This window comes from Aulonocara stuartgranti, assembly GCF_965226115.1.
Source record: "Aulonocara stuartgranti genome assembly, chromosome: 23".
NCBI classification, from domain to species: domain Eukaryota; kingdom Metazoa; phylum Chordata; class Actinopteri; order Cichliformes; family Cichlidae; genus Aulonocara; species Aulonocara stuartgranti.
In genome coordinates, this window is record NC_138958.1 from 38,498,709 (window position 1) to 38,513,110 (window position 14,402).

At 45.9% G+C, this 14,402-nt stretch overlaps 1 protein-coding gene across 1 annotated transcript in view; it reads right to left on the reverse strand.

Annotated features, from left to right (window-relative positions):
• LOC309701095 (uncharacterized protein) overlaps positions 1 to 13,712 on the reverse strand; it is a gene marked incomplete at its 5' end in the record, with an annotated part of 151,761 nt that extends 138,049 nt beyond the window's left edge. The window contains one exon of the mRNA XM_082525104.1: positions 12,342 to 13,712. Within this exon, the coding sequence (XP_082381230.1) occupies positions 12,507 to 13,712 (1,206 nt within the window). The 3' untranslated portion in view covers positions 12,342 to 12,506. The remainder of the gene's footprint in view (positions 1 to 12,341) is intronic.
• Between the last annotated feature and the right edge of the window lie 690 nt (positions 13,713 to 14,402).

Genomic DNA, 14,402 nt, shown 5'->3' on the forward strand with positions numbered 1-14,402 from the left:
CTACGAGGGTGGTCCCCAGCTATAGGACACCCCACAGACTGCCCAGGACGGTGAAGGGACAACGGCGGACCCTATGCTGTCCATAACTGTAGATAGAAGAAGAAGCAGCTTTTTAGTGGACACTGGAGCTACGTACTCCACCATTAAGGATGTTGCTCGTGAAAGACTTACTGACAGAGTGATTACAGTGGTGGGCATATCTGGGGAACCTAAAACTCTGCCTTACACCGTGCCCCTCCCCACAACGGTTGGAGATCAGACCTTGTTACACAGCTATGTTTGTTCAAAGCAGGCGCCTGTGAATTTACTGGGAAGAGACTTGTTGATTAAATTAGGAGCCACAATACTCTGCTCTTCACAAGGCCTAACTGTGACTCTCCCTACTGGGGTTGTACTTCCCTGCTCTGATGGGCCAGAGGGAGGTGGTCAGTTTCTGCTGCAACCCTCCTCCTGTTTGGCGGACTCTGCTGACATCTACTGGGCATTATTGGAAGTTGAAACACCTGCTGAACCAGGAGTTTGGACTGCTTTTCAGCAATGGCGGCCGTGGCTCTCACTCCTACATCCTTATGTCCCTCCCCCTGACCCACCTCATGTTACACTGTTTTATGACAGGCATGACACCACCTGGTACCAGCACATGTTCCAAAAGCAGTGTGAGGGGCGGGCTTGGTCTCTGAACATGTCGTGCATTTTTGCGGCACCGGAGGGAGTGGCAGCAGCGGTTACTTTTACAACAGATCAATTACAGTGGTACATGATGTCTGATGAGGCAGCTCCCCATGTGTCACTGGCCTTACATCCTGGACACCAGGCTAAGGAGCTGGGTGGAATGGTTAAACGTTCCCTTGCGGCCACTGACTGGACACCTACAAAACTCCCACAGGTTTTGTTTTCTCCATCTACCAAGACATACCAAATTTTAAATGATTGCTTTAATTCCTCAACACTGCAACATGGAGTGGTCAGCGGGTCACATGGAAGAGAACACACAGACCACTGTGATGCTGCGCCTTTACTCGACTCTCTTCCAGATTGTTTGTGGTCCCTTGGACCCACAGATGTAGGTTTAGTTGATGTGGAGCCAGTCTCTTTTCAACTGTCATCTGCTACCCCTTTGTGGCAGCCTCAGTACCCACACAGACCGGAGGCTGAGGCTGGGATTGCAGAAACAATTTCTGGTTTGGTCACTGCCGGTGTCTTGGAGCCCTCCTGCTCTAAGTGGAACACGCCCATCCTACCCGTTGAGAAAAAAGGCACGGGGAAGTTCAGAATGGCACATGATTTGAGAAGGATTAATGCCTTACTTGGCACTCCTACTTTGCCTGTGCCTAATCCTTATGTTGCCTTGACCAACCTCCCACCATCTCATGCCTGGTTCACCTGCATTGACTTGGCTAATGCCTTTTTCTGCCTCCCACTTCGTGAGTCACTGCGTGACATTTTCTCATTTACATTTAGAGGCCGACAATGGCGTTACACTCGCTTACCACAGGGATTTGCCCTCTCCCCAGGACTGTTTAATCAGTGTTTGAAAGAACTTTTACAAACCAGCCCACTACCATCTGACTGTATGTTAATACAATATGTGGATGACCTTTTGCTGTCTGCCCCCACGGCTGACATCTGTTTGGAGGCCACCAGAGTGGTACTTCACCACCTGGCCAACACAGGTTTTAAAGTGAGCAAAAACAAACTACAGATTGCAAGAAAACAGGTTTCTTTTCTAGGCCGCATGGTCTCACAGTCCGGTATTTCCTTGTCCCCAGAACACAGGAACTCCATTTTGCACCATCCTAAACCTCTAACTGTAAAAGACATGTTGTCATTTTTGGGCCTGACTGGTTACAGCAGGACCTATGTCCCAGACTATGTTGGCCTTACTTCCCCTTTGCGCGTTTTGGTAAATGAACAAGGCATGAGAAACCTCTCTGCTCCCCTCTCATGGACTACAGAAACAGAACAGGCGTTTATAAAGTTAAAACAACAGCTTTCTGTCGCCTCTGACCTTGCTGTGCCAGATTATGCTTTGCCTTTTCATCTTGATGTTTCTGGAACCGGAACCCATATCAATGGTATCCTGTTCCAGAAAAAAGGGGGAGAGAGAAAAGTGTTGACATATGTAAGCGTAATGCTTGACAACACTGAAAAACGCCACCCACCGTGCACACAACACGTTTCTGGACTTGCAAAAATCATTCAGAAAACAGCACACATAGTGATGAACCACCCACTAAAAATTTTGACATCACACAGTGTGGTGGCCTACGTCTCCTCACAGGCCTTCACACTCACTTCACTCAGGCAGAGACGCCTCAGTACCATTTTGGAAGCACCACACATCACCTACTCACATGAAGGCATAAACATGGCTGATCACATGGGATCAGGGGAACCACATATGTGTGAAGAGGTTGTGCAGGTACAGGAGAAAATCAGGCCAGATTTGCAGGCAGAACCTCTAATGGATGCAGAAAAAGATTGGTTCACAGATGGATGTTGTTTCAGAACTGAAAGTGGAATGTTGAAGGCTGCATGGGCAATAGTGGAACAGACAGACATGAGATGGAAAACAGTGAAAGCAGAGCAGTTGACAGGACAACAGTCTGCACAGAGAGCTGAACTGAGAGCGGTGATTGAAGCCTTAAGGATGGGAAAGGGACAGAAAGTGAATATATACAGCGATTCAGCTTATGCTGTGGGAGCAGTGCATGTGGAGCTCAAGCAGTGGCTAAGAGCTGGTTTTTTGACAGCCAGCGGAAAGCCTATTAAACATGAGATAGAAATGAGGGAATTAGCGGAAGCACTGTTGTTACCTGTTAAGGTGGCAGTGGTAAAATGCAAAGGACACAGTGCCGGATTGGACTTAGTGGCATTAGGTAACAAACAGGCCGACTTAGTAGCTAAGCAGACAGCTGGTTACTTACCCTCCCTGATTATGGTAATGGACCCAGAAGCCACACCCCCTCCAGAAAGACCACCCATACAACTAGGCCTAGCCACAATCAGAGAGTTACAGGACAAAGCCAGCCCCCAGGAAAAATCATTATGGGTAACAAGAGGGGCCACAAACACAGATGTTTGGCGTGGCCCAGATGGAAGGCCCATTCTACCGCCAGGGGTCAGACAGACAGCAATGGAAGAGGCACATGGAGTGGGGCATGTGGGACCTGCACAAATGATGAGGAACTTAGCCGCCTGGTGGCACCCTTATCTAAAAGACATGACAAAATACATGGTTAAAACCTGTAAGGAGTGCAACCAATTTGGAATCAAGCCCGCCTTCAAGCCAATAGCAGGGTACTTCCCCATCCCACTTTGCCCAGGGAAAGAAATAATCATTGATTACACAGACATGGTGGACAGAGTAGGTAGTTACAGGTACCTGCTGGTGGCTGTGGATGCATTTTCAGGTTGGCCAGAAGCCTGGCCGACAGCAAGTGAAAACAGTGGAACTGTGGTGAAGTGTCTGATTAATCATTATATACCACAGCATGGGTTTCCCGAGGTCATAAGGTCGGACAATGGTTCGCATTTCAGGAACCACGATCTGCAGAGGGTTGAAGCCGCATTAGGTTTGAAACATAAGTTTGGCTCAGTTTACCACCCCCAATCCCAGGGGAAAGTGGAAAGGATGAATCAAACTCTAAAAACTAAATTGGCTAAAATCTGTGCACAGACCAAATTAGATTGGGTTAAGGCATTGCCTCTTGCATTAATGTCCATAAGATGCTCAGTAAATCAAACCTCTGGTTACACTCCATTTGAGTTGGAGCATGGCAGGCCTTTTCCTGGCCCCTCCTCTCGCCTGTTAATGTCGGATGAAGCTGATTCAGACCTCGATCCGAGGACATATTATAACATGCTCCGCAGTTTTGTTGCCCAGTATTCCTCACAGGTCGCTGAAAGAAACCAGCAAGAGCAGAAAGAGGCGGCTACACCTGGAATGGACTACGTCCTCCTGAAAGTCACAAAGAGAAAGTGGGCTGAGCCTCGCTGGACAGGCCCTTACCGCATAACAGAGCGGACCTCCCACGCTGTCAGGCTCGAAGGGAAAGGTGACACCTGGTTTCATTACACACAGTGCGCTGCTGCCACCGAACCAGGAAGAACCTTGAGAGAGGTGCAGAAGGACCTGTCAGAAGGAGCTGCAACAGCATCACCAACCACTTGAGGGAGCCAAAACTCAACCTACAAGCCGGCTGGTTACAAAAGGGGGTGTTCTTCATACTGAACTAAACATTTTTATTTTTCTATTTTTAACATCTTTTATGACTTTGCTTTTATATTGGCTTGAGTTTTTAAGATTTACATTTTACATTGCAATAGTTTTAACCGCTGAAAGCTCATTTAAAGTTGTGTCACTGATACTTTTTGTTGCTCTTTAACTCCTCGCCAACGGATGATGAAAACTCTGATCGTGAGGGTGACGAACATTATCGTCTTTCTCTTGTTTAAATGCTTCTAGAATGGTTGTTTCTCTGTGGTGTTTTGTATTAGGCTTGTTATTAATTGTTTCCCTCACCCACTTCCTCTTGAAGGATATATCTGGTTGAACTGTGTCTGGTCGGGTTGTGAGGGTTAAGCGATGTTCTCAGGGTCTCCGGACTTAAGCCTGAGCGAATGTGTACTCCCACCACTGGATATAAATTGTTTTTTTTTCCACACCCCTTCCTCACGTTTTACCATATTCACTTTTGAATGTCCTTAGCAGTTACCGTTCTGGGTTTATTTTACTGTTGATTTATTCTTTCACATTTTCACGTTTATATCTCTCATTATTATAGTATACTCTGTACTCTCCACATTTTTATCATTACTTATGCTTTTTGGTTGCTGGGTTACAGGAACTGTTAATTTTGTGTCACTACCCTGGTTGCACTGACTCGTTGTATCCTTGTGTGCAGGACAGCTGTTACTGCTTTCGTCGGGAACCGAGACTGCTTGCAGCCGACCCCTGGGCAGGGTGGTGCCTGGACTCTTTTCTCCTCATCTGCAATGACAGATAAAGACAAATGATAAGACCCGAGGAGTTTTTCGAGCCAGGCTTCGACACGTCTCTGTGTTCCTTTGAATGTTACTTATTTTTGTGTGTTGACCCATTTAAGATGGGTCAAAAGGGGGATTTGAAGAAAATATAATCTGATCAAACATTATTCAGCTTTAAATATTGTTCAGCTTTAAAGTTACTGTGCAACTGTGTAATAAAAATGTGCTCACGACTTTGGCCTTGAGAGCGATAAGAAGCGATCGCCTCATCCTGCAGGTGCAAGATATCTGCAAGCGAAGAGACTAGAACACCCAAGGCCGATTTCCTTTTATGGAGTTGTTTTTCTGCTAATGCAGCACTTTCCTCACAACCCCCTCCTGTAAGTTTTAGAGAATATATACCCATCCTCACAGCAAATCTTGGGAATCTCCTGATGTGAGCTGTGTTGAGAGGTTGTCTCTGTCTCAATAAAAGTTCACTGATTCCCCATCTGCCGCAGGTGTCCGGTTGTCTTCATTCTCCGCCAGCCTGGTTAAGTCAATTCCTCCTTAACATCTAAAAGAACCTATTTAATGAAGGAAGACGGGTTCACTTTGTGTTTAATATTATTCTATTGCTGTTGTTGTTTTTTTTGTATCCTTCAGTAGTGAAATGCTTGGACAACTGCTCGTGACCTAAAGAAAACAAAAAAGGAAAAGGCTATGAATAAGATAGGAAATAAATATGAAAAATTAAAAAGGGTAAATTTAACTAGGAAGGAATAAAATATAAATTAAGGTTAAAAATGAAATAACTGTACAACACAAATTAGAATGAAGGGTAAATTTAATTGGGAAAGAAATAAGATAAACTAGAAAGCGAAAATTTATGAAGAAATTTTAAGTGTGCCTATGCCGCCGCTAATCAATATAGTTTGCCATTCAAACGGCTACAGAGAGCAAAACTCAGCAGAGCAGCCATTCTCCACCATGAACTATGGTAAAACCAAACACCGCTCGCGCCTCACAGATGACAGCTTACAGTTTTGTGTAAAGATGAGGTGACTTCGTACAGCCCCAATTTGTAGACGCTGTGCACAGAGGTTCATAAGCAGACCCGACAATGTTTGCATGAACACACTTTGAAGCATTACGTTATGGACCACTTTTCACACATAGTTGCTGTACCCACACAGCCGGCTGTAGCTTTTCATCTCACAGCCCGACACATACACAAAAAAAAAAAAAAAAAAGCAGAGAGAGCACAGACTTTACACCTGAGAGGCGTGATTGCAGATGCCGCTGAGGTGGGTCCACCTCCCCTGCAGCGGCACTGCAGACCACGCCCTGCCACACACATCAAACACGTAAAATAAATATTTATGCACTTTTCATTCACTTTTTGTTTTTTGTTATTTTTACACAGTGTTCTGAATGATTAACAATGGTCTACAGCCAATCTTGTGTATTATTATACAAACTTTGGTTGTAAGATTCAGATAACTATTTAATAAAAGCTAAATATTTTATATGAGAGTAAGAAAGAAAAGTATATCTTTGTCTCATACTCTCATCAGACAATACATGAACCTCTCAATAAACAAAATATATGCTCGGCTTAAATGACAAACCGCTATTTTACACAGTGGAACACTTATTTTTAAACAAAACCAATGCAGTTCGCCACTGACAGTGCTTACCTTTGCACATCACAGTAAACACTGAACCAAGATGGCGCCCACGCGAACGAGAAATCTGAACTACGGTGTCCTGCAGAGGACAAATGGTCAAAATTGCTAAAATTTACAACATATATGCAGCTCAACAGCGACACCTTGTGACTTATTCCAGTCACTACCTTACATATACATAACGTCTTACCTGACATTCAGTTCACCGGACAGTCATACTGAATCACCAGCCCATATAAATGAAAAATAAGTCCAGCAGCCAACCAAGAGTCATCACGAAAGACTAGGGGTGACACGACAGCGTGAGCGGGCCTGGGTGTCAGCCAGCCCAGCCTGGGTGTCAGCCAGCCCGACCTGGGTGGCAGCCAAGCCGCGCTAGCCAGCTAGCCGGCTAGCTGCCATACGGCGGTGAAACGTGAGCGTGAGCCGGCCTGGGTATCAGTCAGCCCGGCCTAGGTGTCAGCCAACCCGCCCTAGCCAGCTAGCTGCCATGCGGCGCTAGCAGTAACATCGTGAGAGATATGGGACTTCTTGATAAAATATGGGACTTCTTGATAAAACGAGCAGATATTTGAAGTTTACACCCCTACATTCTCGCCTGAAAATAGGGGAGGCTGTCATAAAGTTCAAAATCAGTAACTTAGCGCGCACAGCTGTATAGAAACTCCGTCGTGCTAGCTAGCACGCAGTACAGTTATTGTAACTGTCAGCACAACGAAAATAAACTACACCTAAACTCGGTTTATATCTGACCCAAATAGAGTGCAGTTAATAACGTCTTACCTGAAATTCAGTTCACCAGCCGCCTGCTTCTCCTGCATTGGGTTTCCCTTATCCACGATTGAGCTCCGCGTTAGCCACCACCGGTCGATCGGTGTTTCTTTCCCCGCATACGAGGGGAAGAGACATATACCGGTGGCTAACGCGGAGCTAGCTAGCCACCGGTATATGAACAACTCAGTTATTTTTTTCCACATCGACCAGCATCATCGGCCCATATAAACGAAAAATAAGTCCAGCTAAGACAAAGACTGTTTGCGGAGCGATCGGGGGTGAAAGGAGTTAGAGACGCCTCACTGAAAGCCAAGCCTGGGTGCTTTTGAGCGAAGCGGCGCTAGCTAGCCGGCCGGCCGAACTAGCTAGCCGGCTAGCAGCAACATCGTGAGAAATCTGTTGCTAATATGGGATGTTTTGACAAAACGAGCAGATATTTGACGTTTACACACCTACATTCTCACCTGAAAATATCTTAAAAGTTTACTTTGTGACCTAGAAACACAAATAAGAGGAATATATTAAACCAAGTGGCAGCCGCCATTGTTTGACTGGTAGAGGCGTGCTTTGAATTGTGGGATATGCAGTTTTCCACCAAGCATACACCCTTGCCGTTACCGTAACTATTCAATGCTTCGTGCAACCTTAAGAATTCCAATGGTTCCTGAAAGCACCGACGCTGTGCGCGCCGTTCATATTGTTGTCATTATGGTAATCCAAATACGGGGACATACCACTAGAGTGAGCCAACACACCACAAATTAAGTGAGTGAGCAAACACACCACAAAGTAAGTAAAGTTTCACTTTCGTTCGTTCCCATTCATTTGAATGGGCAAAAACTTGCATTAAAATATTCATATTTAAAAAACTATAGAAGTAATAAACACCAAAAGTCATAGCACACCATTCCTGATCCAGCCGCACAAAATGATATAACATATATGAAGCTTGTGTCAAAACTGTGGGATGAGTTACGCGCGGAAATTTCAGGCTGAAAAAGGAAAATAATAATAATAATAATAATAAGAATAATAAATCCGAGCAATAGTAATAAGTGTGCCTTTTGGCATAGGCACACTTAATAATAATAATAAGAATAATAAATCCGAGCAATAGTAATAAGTGTGCCTTTTGGCATAGGCACACTTAATAAATCCGAGCAATAGTAATAAGTGTGCCTTTTGGCATAGGCACACTTAAATATATAAATTAAAGTTGAAAATAAAATAACTGTACAACAAAATACACAATATAGAACTATATAAGAATGTATGAAGAAATATAAATAAATATATACACAATAACAGCAGCTGTACAAGTATTAACTGGAAATGAAGAATATAATGTCCAGTGTTGTGCAATCCACATTATGTCTTGTGCAGTGCAAATATGCTTAAAGTGATTTAAGTGATGAAGTGAAAACAATGTCCAGAATGTCCAGTGTGTGTGTAAGGACTGTATGTGTGGGTCAGTACTGTGTGGTGGTGTGATTGAGAGACCGTATCGCCTGCGGGAAGAAGCTTCTCCTCAGTCTCTCTGTGTTGGTCTTCAGGGAGCGGAATCGCTTTCCTGACCTCAACAGAGAGAACAGTCCGTTGTTGGGATGGCTGAGGTCCTTCACGATCTTCCTGGCCTTGGTCCAGCACCGCCTGCTGTAGATTGAGTGCAGGTCAGGGAGCTCGGAGCGGATGGTGCGCTCAGCTGACCGCACAACCCTCTGTAGAGCTCGTCTGTCCTGCATGGTGCTGTTCCCGAACCAGGTTAAGATGTTTCCCGTCAGGATGCTCTCTATGGTGCAGGAGTAAAAGTTCCTGAGCACCTTGGAGGGCAGTTGGAAGTCTCTCAAGCGTCTGAGGTGGTAGAGACGCTGTCGGGCCTTTTTCACCACGGTGTTGATGTGACAGGACCATGACAGGTCCTGCGTGATGTGAACTCCTAGGTATTTGAAGCTGTCCACTCTCTCCACTGGGCACTCATTGATGACGGGGGTCTGGTAGTTCCTCTCCTGCTTAGTGCTGAAGTCCACTATCAGTTCCTTTGTCTTACTGACGTTTAGAAGGAGGTTGTTCCTCTGGCACCAGTTCTCCAGATTCCTAATCTCCTTCAGGTAGGCCGTCTCGTTGTTATCAGAGATCAGGCCCACCACGACGGTGTCGTCAGCAAACTTGATGATGGTGGTGGAGCTGGTAGTGGCCACACAGTCATATGTGTACAAAGAGTACAGCAGGGGGCTCAGAACACACCCCTGGGGGGCTCCAGTGCTGAGAGTGGTGGAGGCTGAGACATGTCCGCCCATCCTTACTGCCTGTGGTCTGCCAGTTAGGAAGTTGGAGATCCACTGACACATAGATGAGCTGAGTCCCAGATGCTCCAGCTTGGTGGTGAGTGTGGAGGGAATTATGGTGTTAAATGCAGAGCTGTAGTCTATAAAGAGCATTTTAACATAATTCCCCCTTCTAGTGTCCAAGTGAGTAAGTGATGTGTGGAGGAGATGAGAGATGGCATCGTCTGTGGAACGATTTGGACAGTAAGCGAACTGTAGTGGGTCCAGTGTGTCTGGTAGTGAAGAAATGATGAAGTCTCTGACCAGGCGTTCAAAGCACTTCATCACTACTGAGGTGAGGGCTACAGGGCGGTAGTCATTGAGAGAAGCAGGGTGGGGTTTCTTCGGGACAGGAACAATGATGGACTCTTTGAAGCATGTGGGGATCACCGACTGAGATAAAGAGATGTTGAATATCTCAGTGAACACAGGAGCTAGCTGGTATGCGCAGTCTCTTAGGATACGACCTGGGATGCCGTCTGGTCCTGCTGCTTTCCTGGTGTTCACTCTTTTGAAGGCTCAAGGTTCTTTATTTGTCACATGCATAGTTATACAAGTATAACACACAGTGAAATGTAGCCTGACACGCTCCTCGACATGTGCAAAAAAATTGGGGGGGTGTAGAGGAAGAACATTATATATATATATATATATATATATATATATATATATATATATATATATATATATATGTATATGTATATATATATATATATATATATATATGTATATATGTGTGTGTATATATGTGTGTGTGTGTGTGTGTATATATATATGTATGTATATGTGTGTGTGTGTGTGTATATATATATGTATGTATATATATATGTGTGTGTGTGTGTGTGTGTGTGTGTATATATATGTATATATATACACACATGTGTGTATGTGTGTGTGTGTGTATATATATATATATATATATATGTGTGTGTATATACATTGGGTGAATGTGCAGTAGTAGCAGCAAGCAGGTGAATTCTGTACATTAATATGAATAGACATCTGACTATTTTACAGGATAGACAATATAAACATATTTAAAATTAAAAGAATTGAAATGTACATTGTGCCTTGGTTTAGTGTCTGGAAGAGTCCTGTCTCAGTCAATTATAGATGATGTGAGAGGGCGGGTGTGTGTGTTTAGGGCACGGATGGCTTGGGGATAGAAGCTCCTCTTGAGTCTCTCTGTCCTTGCCCGGAAGATGCGGAACCTTCTACCAGATTGCAGAAGTTGGAACAGTTTGTTGCCAGGATGGGAACTCTCCTTACAGTGGGGCAAAAAAGTATTTAGTCAGCCACCGATTGTGCAAGTTCCCCCACTTAAAATGATGACAGAGGTCAGTAATTTGCACCAGAGGTACACTTCAACTGTGAGAGACAGAATGTGAAAAAAAAATCCATGAATTCACATGGTAGGATTTGTAAAGAATTTATTCATAAATTAGGGTGGAAAATAAGTATTTGGTCACCTCAAACAAGGAAAATCTCTGGCTCTCACAGACCTGTAACGTCTTCTGTAAGAAGCTTTTCTGTCCCCCACTCGTTACCTGTATGAATGGCACCTGTTTGAACTCATCTGTATAAAAGACACCTGTCCACAGCCCCAAACAGTCAGACTCCAAACTCCGCCATGGCCAAGACCAAAGAGCTTTCGAAGGACACCAGGAAAAGTATTGTAGACCTGCACCAGACTGGGAAGAGTGAATCTACAATAGGCAAGCAGCTTGGTGTGAAAAAATCAACTGTGGGAGCAATCATCAGAAAATGGAAGACATACAAGACCACTGATAATCTCCCTCGATCTGGGGCTCCACGCAAGATCTCATCCCGTGGGGTCAAAATGATCATGAGAACGGTGAGCAAAGATCCCAGAACCACACGGGGGGACCTGGTGAATGACCTGCAGAGAGCTGGGACCAAAGTAACAAAGGTCACCATCAGTAACACACTACAACGGCAGGGAATCAAATCCCGCAGTGCCAGACGTGTTCCGCTGCTGAAGCCAGTGCATGTCCAGGCCCGTCTGAAGTTTGCCAGAGAGCACATGGATGATACAGCAGAGGATTGGGAGAATGTCATGTGGTCAGATGAAACCAAAGTAGAACTTTTTGGTATAAACTCAACTCGTCGTGTTTGGAGGAAGAAGAATACTGAGTTGCATCCCAAGAACACCATACCTACTGTGAAGCATGGGGGTGGAAACATCATGCTATGGGGCTGTTTTTCTGCCAAGGGGACAGGACGACTGATCCGTGTTAAGGACAGAATGAATGGGGCCGTGTATCGTGAGATTTTGAGCCAAAACCTCCTTCCATCAGTGAGAACTTTGAAGATGAAACGAGGCTGGGTCTTCCAACATGACAATGATCCAAAACACACCGCCCGGGCAACAAAGGAGTGGCTCCGTAAGAAGCATTTGAAAGTCCTGGAGTGGCCTAGCCAGTCTCCAGACCTCAACCCCATAGAAAATCTGTGGCGGGAGTTGAAAGTCCGTGTTGCTCGGCGACAGCCCCAAAACATCACTGCTCTCGAGAAGATCTGCATGGAGGAATGGGCCAAAATACCAGCTACTGTGTGTGCAAACCTGGTAAAGACCTATAGTAAACGTTTGACCTCTGTTATTGCCAACAAAGGTTATGTTACAAAGTATTGAGTTGTATTTTTGTTATTGACCAAATACTTATTTTCCACCCTGATTTACGAATAAATTCTTTACAAATCCTACCATGTGGATTCATGGATTTATTTTTCACATTCTGTCTCTCACAGTTGAAGTGTACCTCTGGTGCAAATTACTGACCTCTGTCATCATTTTAGGTGGGGGAACTTGCACAATCGGTGGCTGACTAAATACTTTTTTGCCCCACTGTACTTCATGCTCGGAGACGACGAGCACGTTTCCGGTGCTGGCAGTATCTTCCTGTCTGCAGCCGTTAGCGCCGCTAGCACTAGCATTGTTGGAGTCCTTAGCTGCAGCCTCGAAGCGAGCATAGAAAGTGTTCAGGTCGTCTTCCAGAGTCACGGCCGTGTTCGTCATACCGGTTGTTGGTGCTTTATAGTCCGTTATTGTCCTTAGTCCCTGCCACAGGCTCCTAGAGTCACTCTGTTGGAGTTTCGCCTCTTTCACCGCCCTCCGCACGTTATATGACGCGGCTTTGTACGGGTCCATGTCCCCCGTCGTGAGTCCCGTGTTGTAGGCAGCGGTGCGGGATCTCAGAGCGTCGCGGATGGTTTTATCCACCCACGGCTTCTGGTTGGGAAACGTTGTGATAGTCTTTGTCTCCACGGTATTATCCGCTAGTTTCCCGATGAATCCCACAACCGCTTCCGTAAACACGTTGACATCATCATCGGAGCTGTTTCTGAACATGCCCCAGTCTGCGTCATCGAGTGCGTCCTGTAACGCGGCCACCAATTGATCCGTCCAGCGCGTGACCTTCCTCTGAACCGGAACTTCCTGTTTCAGCCTTTGTTTGTATTTTGGCATGAGGAAGATGGCGGCTTGATCAGACTTGCCAAACGGAGGGCGGGATTGTGCCTTGTAGCCGTCCTTGACCGTAGTGTAGCAGTGGTCCAGTGTCCTTTCACCTCTGGTGGGGCAGGTGATGTGTTGATAAAAGTTCGGCGCTGCGCGTTTGAGGTTGGCGCTATTAAAGTCCCCCGTCACAATAAGCGCAGCGTCCCGGTGTTGTGTCTGGTGCTGTGTGAGTGCCTCATGCAGCTCGCATAAGGCGGTGACCATGTCCGCTTGTGGTGGAATATAAACGGCACTTACAATGACCGATGTAAATTCCCGAGGTAGATAAAAAGGACGGCACATGATGGACAGTAGTTCCAGATTTGGTGTGCAGGAGCGTGTGAGAGGAACAACGTTCGCACTGTTGCACCAGTTGTTGTTCACCATTAAACACACGCCGCCTCCCCTTGACTTCCCCGAGTCCCGTGTCCTGTCCATGCGGTGAACCGAGAAGAACTCGGCCGGCTGGATGGCGTGGTCCGGCACCGCTGGGTTCAGCCATGTCTCGGTGAAGCAGAGGAGATTGCAGTCCCGAATGTCTCTCTGGAACTTTACCCTGGCCCTGAGGTCGTCAAGCTTGTTCTCCAGTGACTGGACGTTGGCGAGCAGGATGCTAGGCAGAGGTGTGCGGTGTGCACGAGCTCTCAGCCTGTTCCTGACGCCGGCTCGCTTCCCTCTAGGCCGCCGCTGCTTCCCTTTGTTCTCCCTCAAGATCTCACTCGGCCAGCTTGGATCCGGAGTTAAAAACTTCGAATTGTGAGTACATTGTATACCAATAGAAACAAGAGTGTCACTGTCATACCTAATGTACCCAATGGTGATGATGTTGCCGATTTAGAAACGCTGAAAACTAACTTAAAAAACAAAGACAAAGAAAAAGTGGTCGGAGCAGTTGTGACTAGTGATGGGTCGTTCGCGAACGAAATGGCTCTTAGAGCCGGCTCTTTGACGTGAACGACGCGAGCCGGCTTCTTATCGCGAGCCGTCACGTGGGGTTTTTTTTTCTCTCTCACCCTCTCTCTCTCTCTCTCGCACTTTTTTTCCGCTTCACTCTGCACGTGAGCCTTGTGCTTTACGCTGGGCAGAGGGGGGAGGGGCGGTAGTTATACTCAGTAGCACAGGAACAGA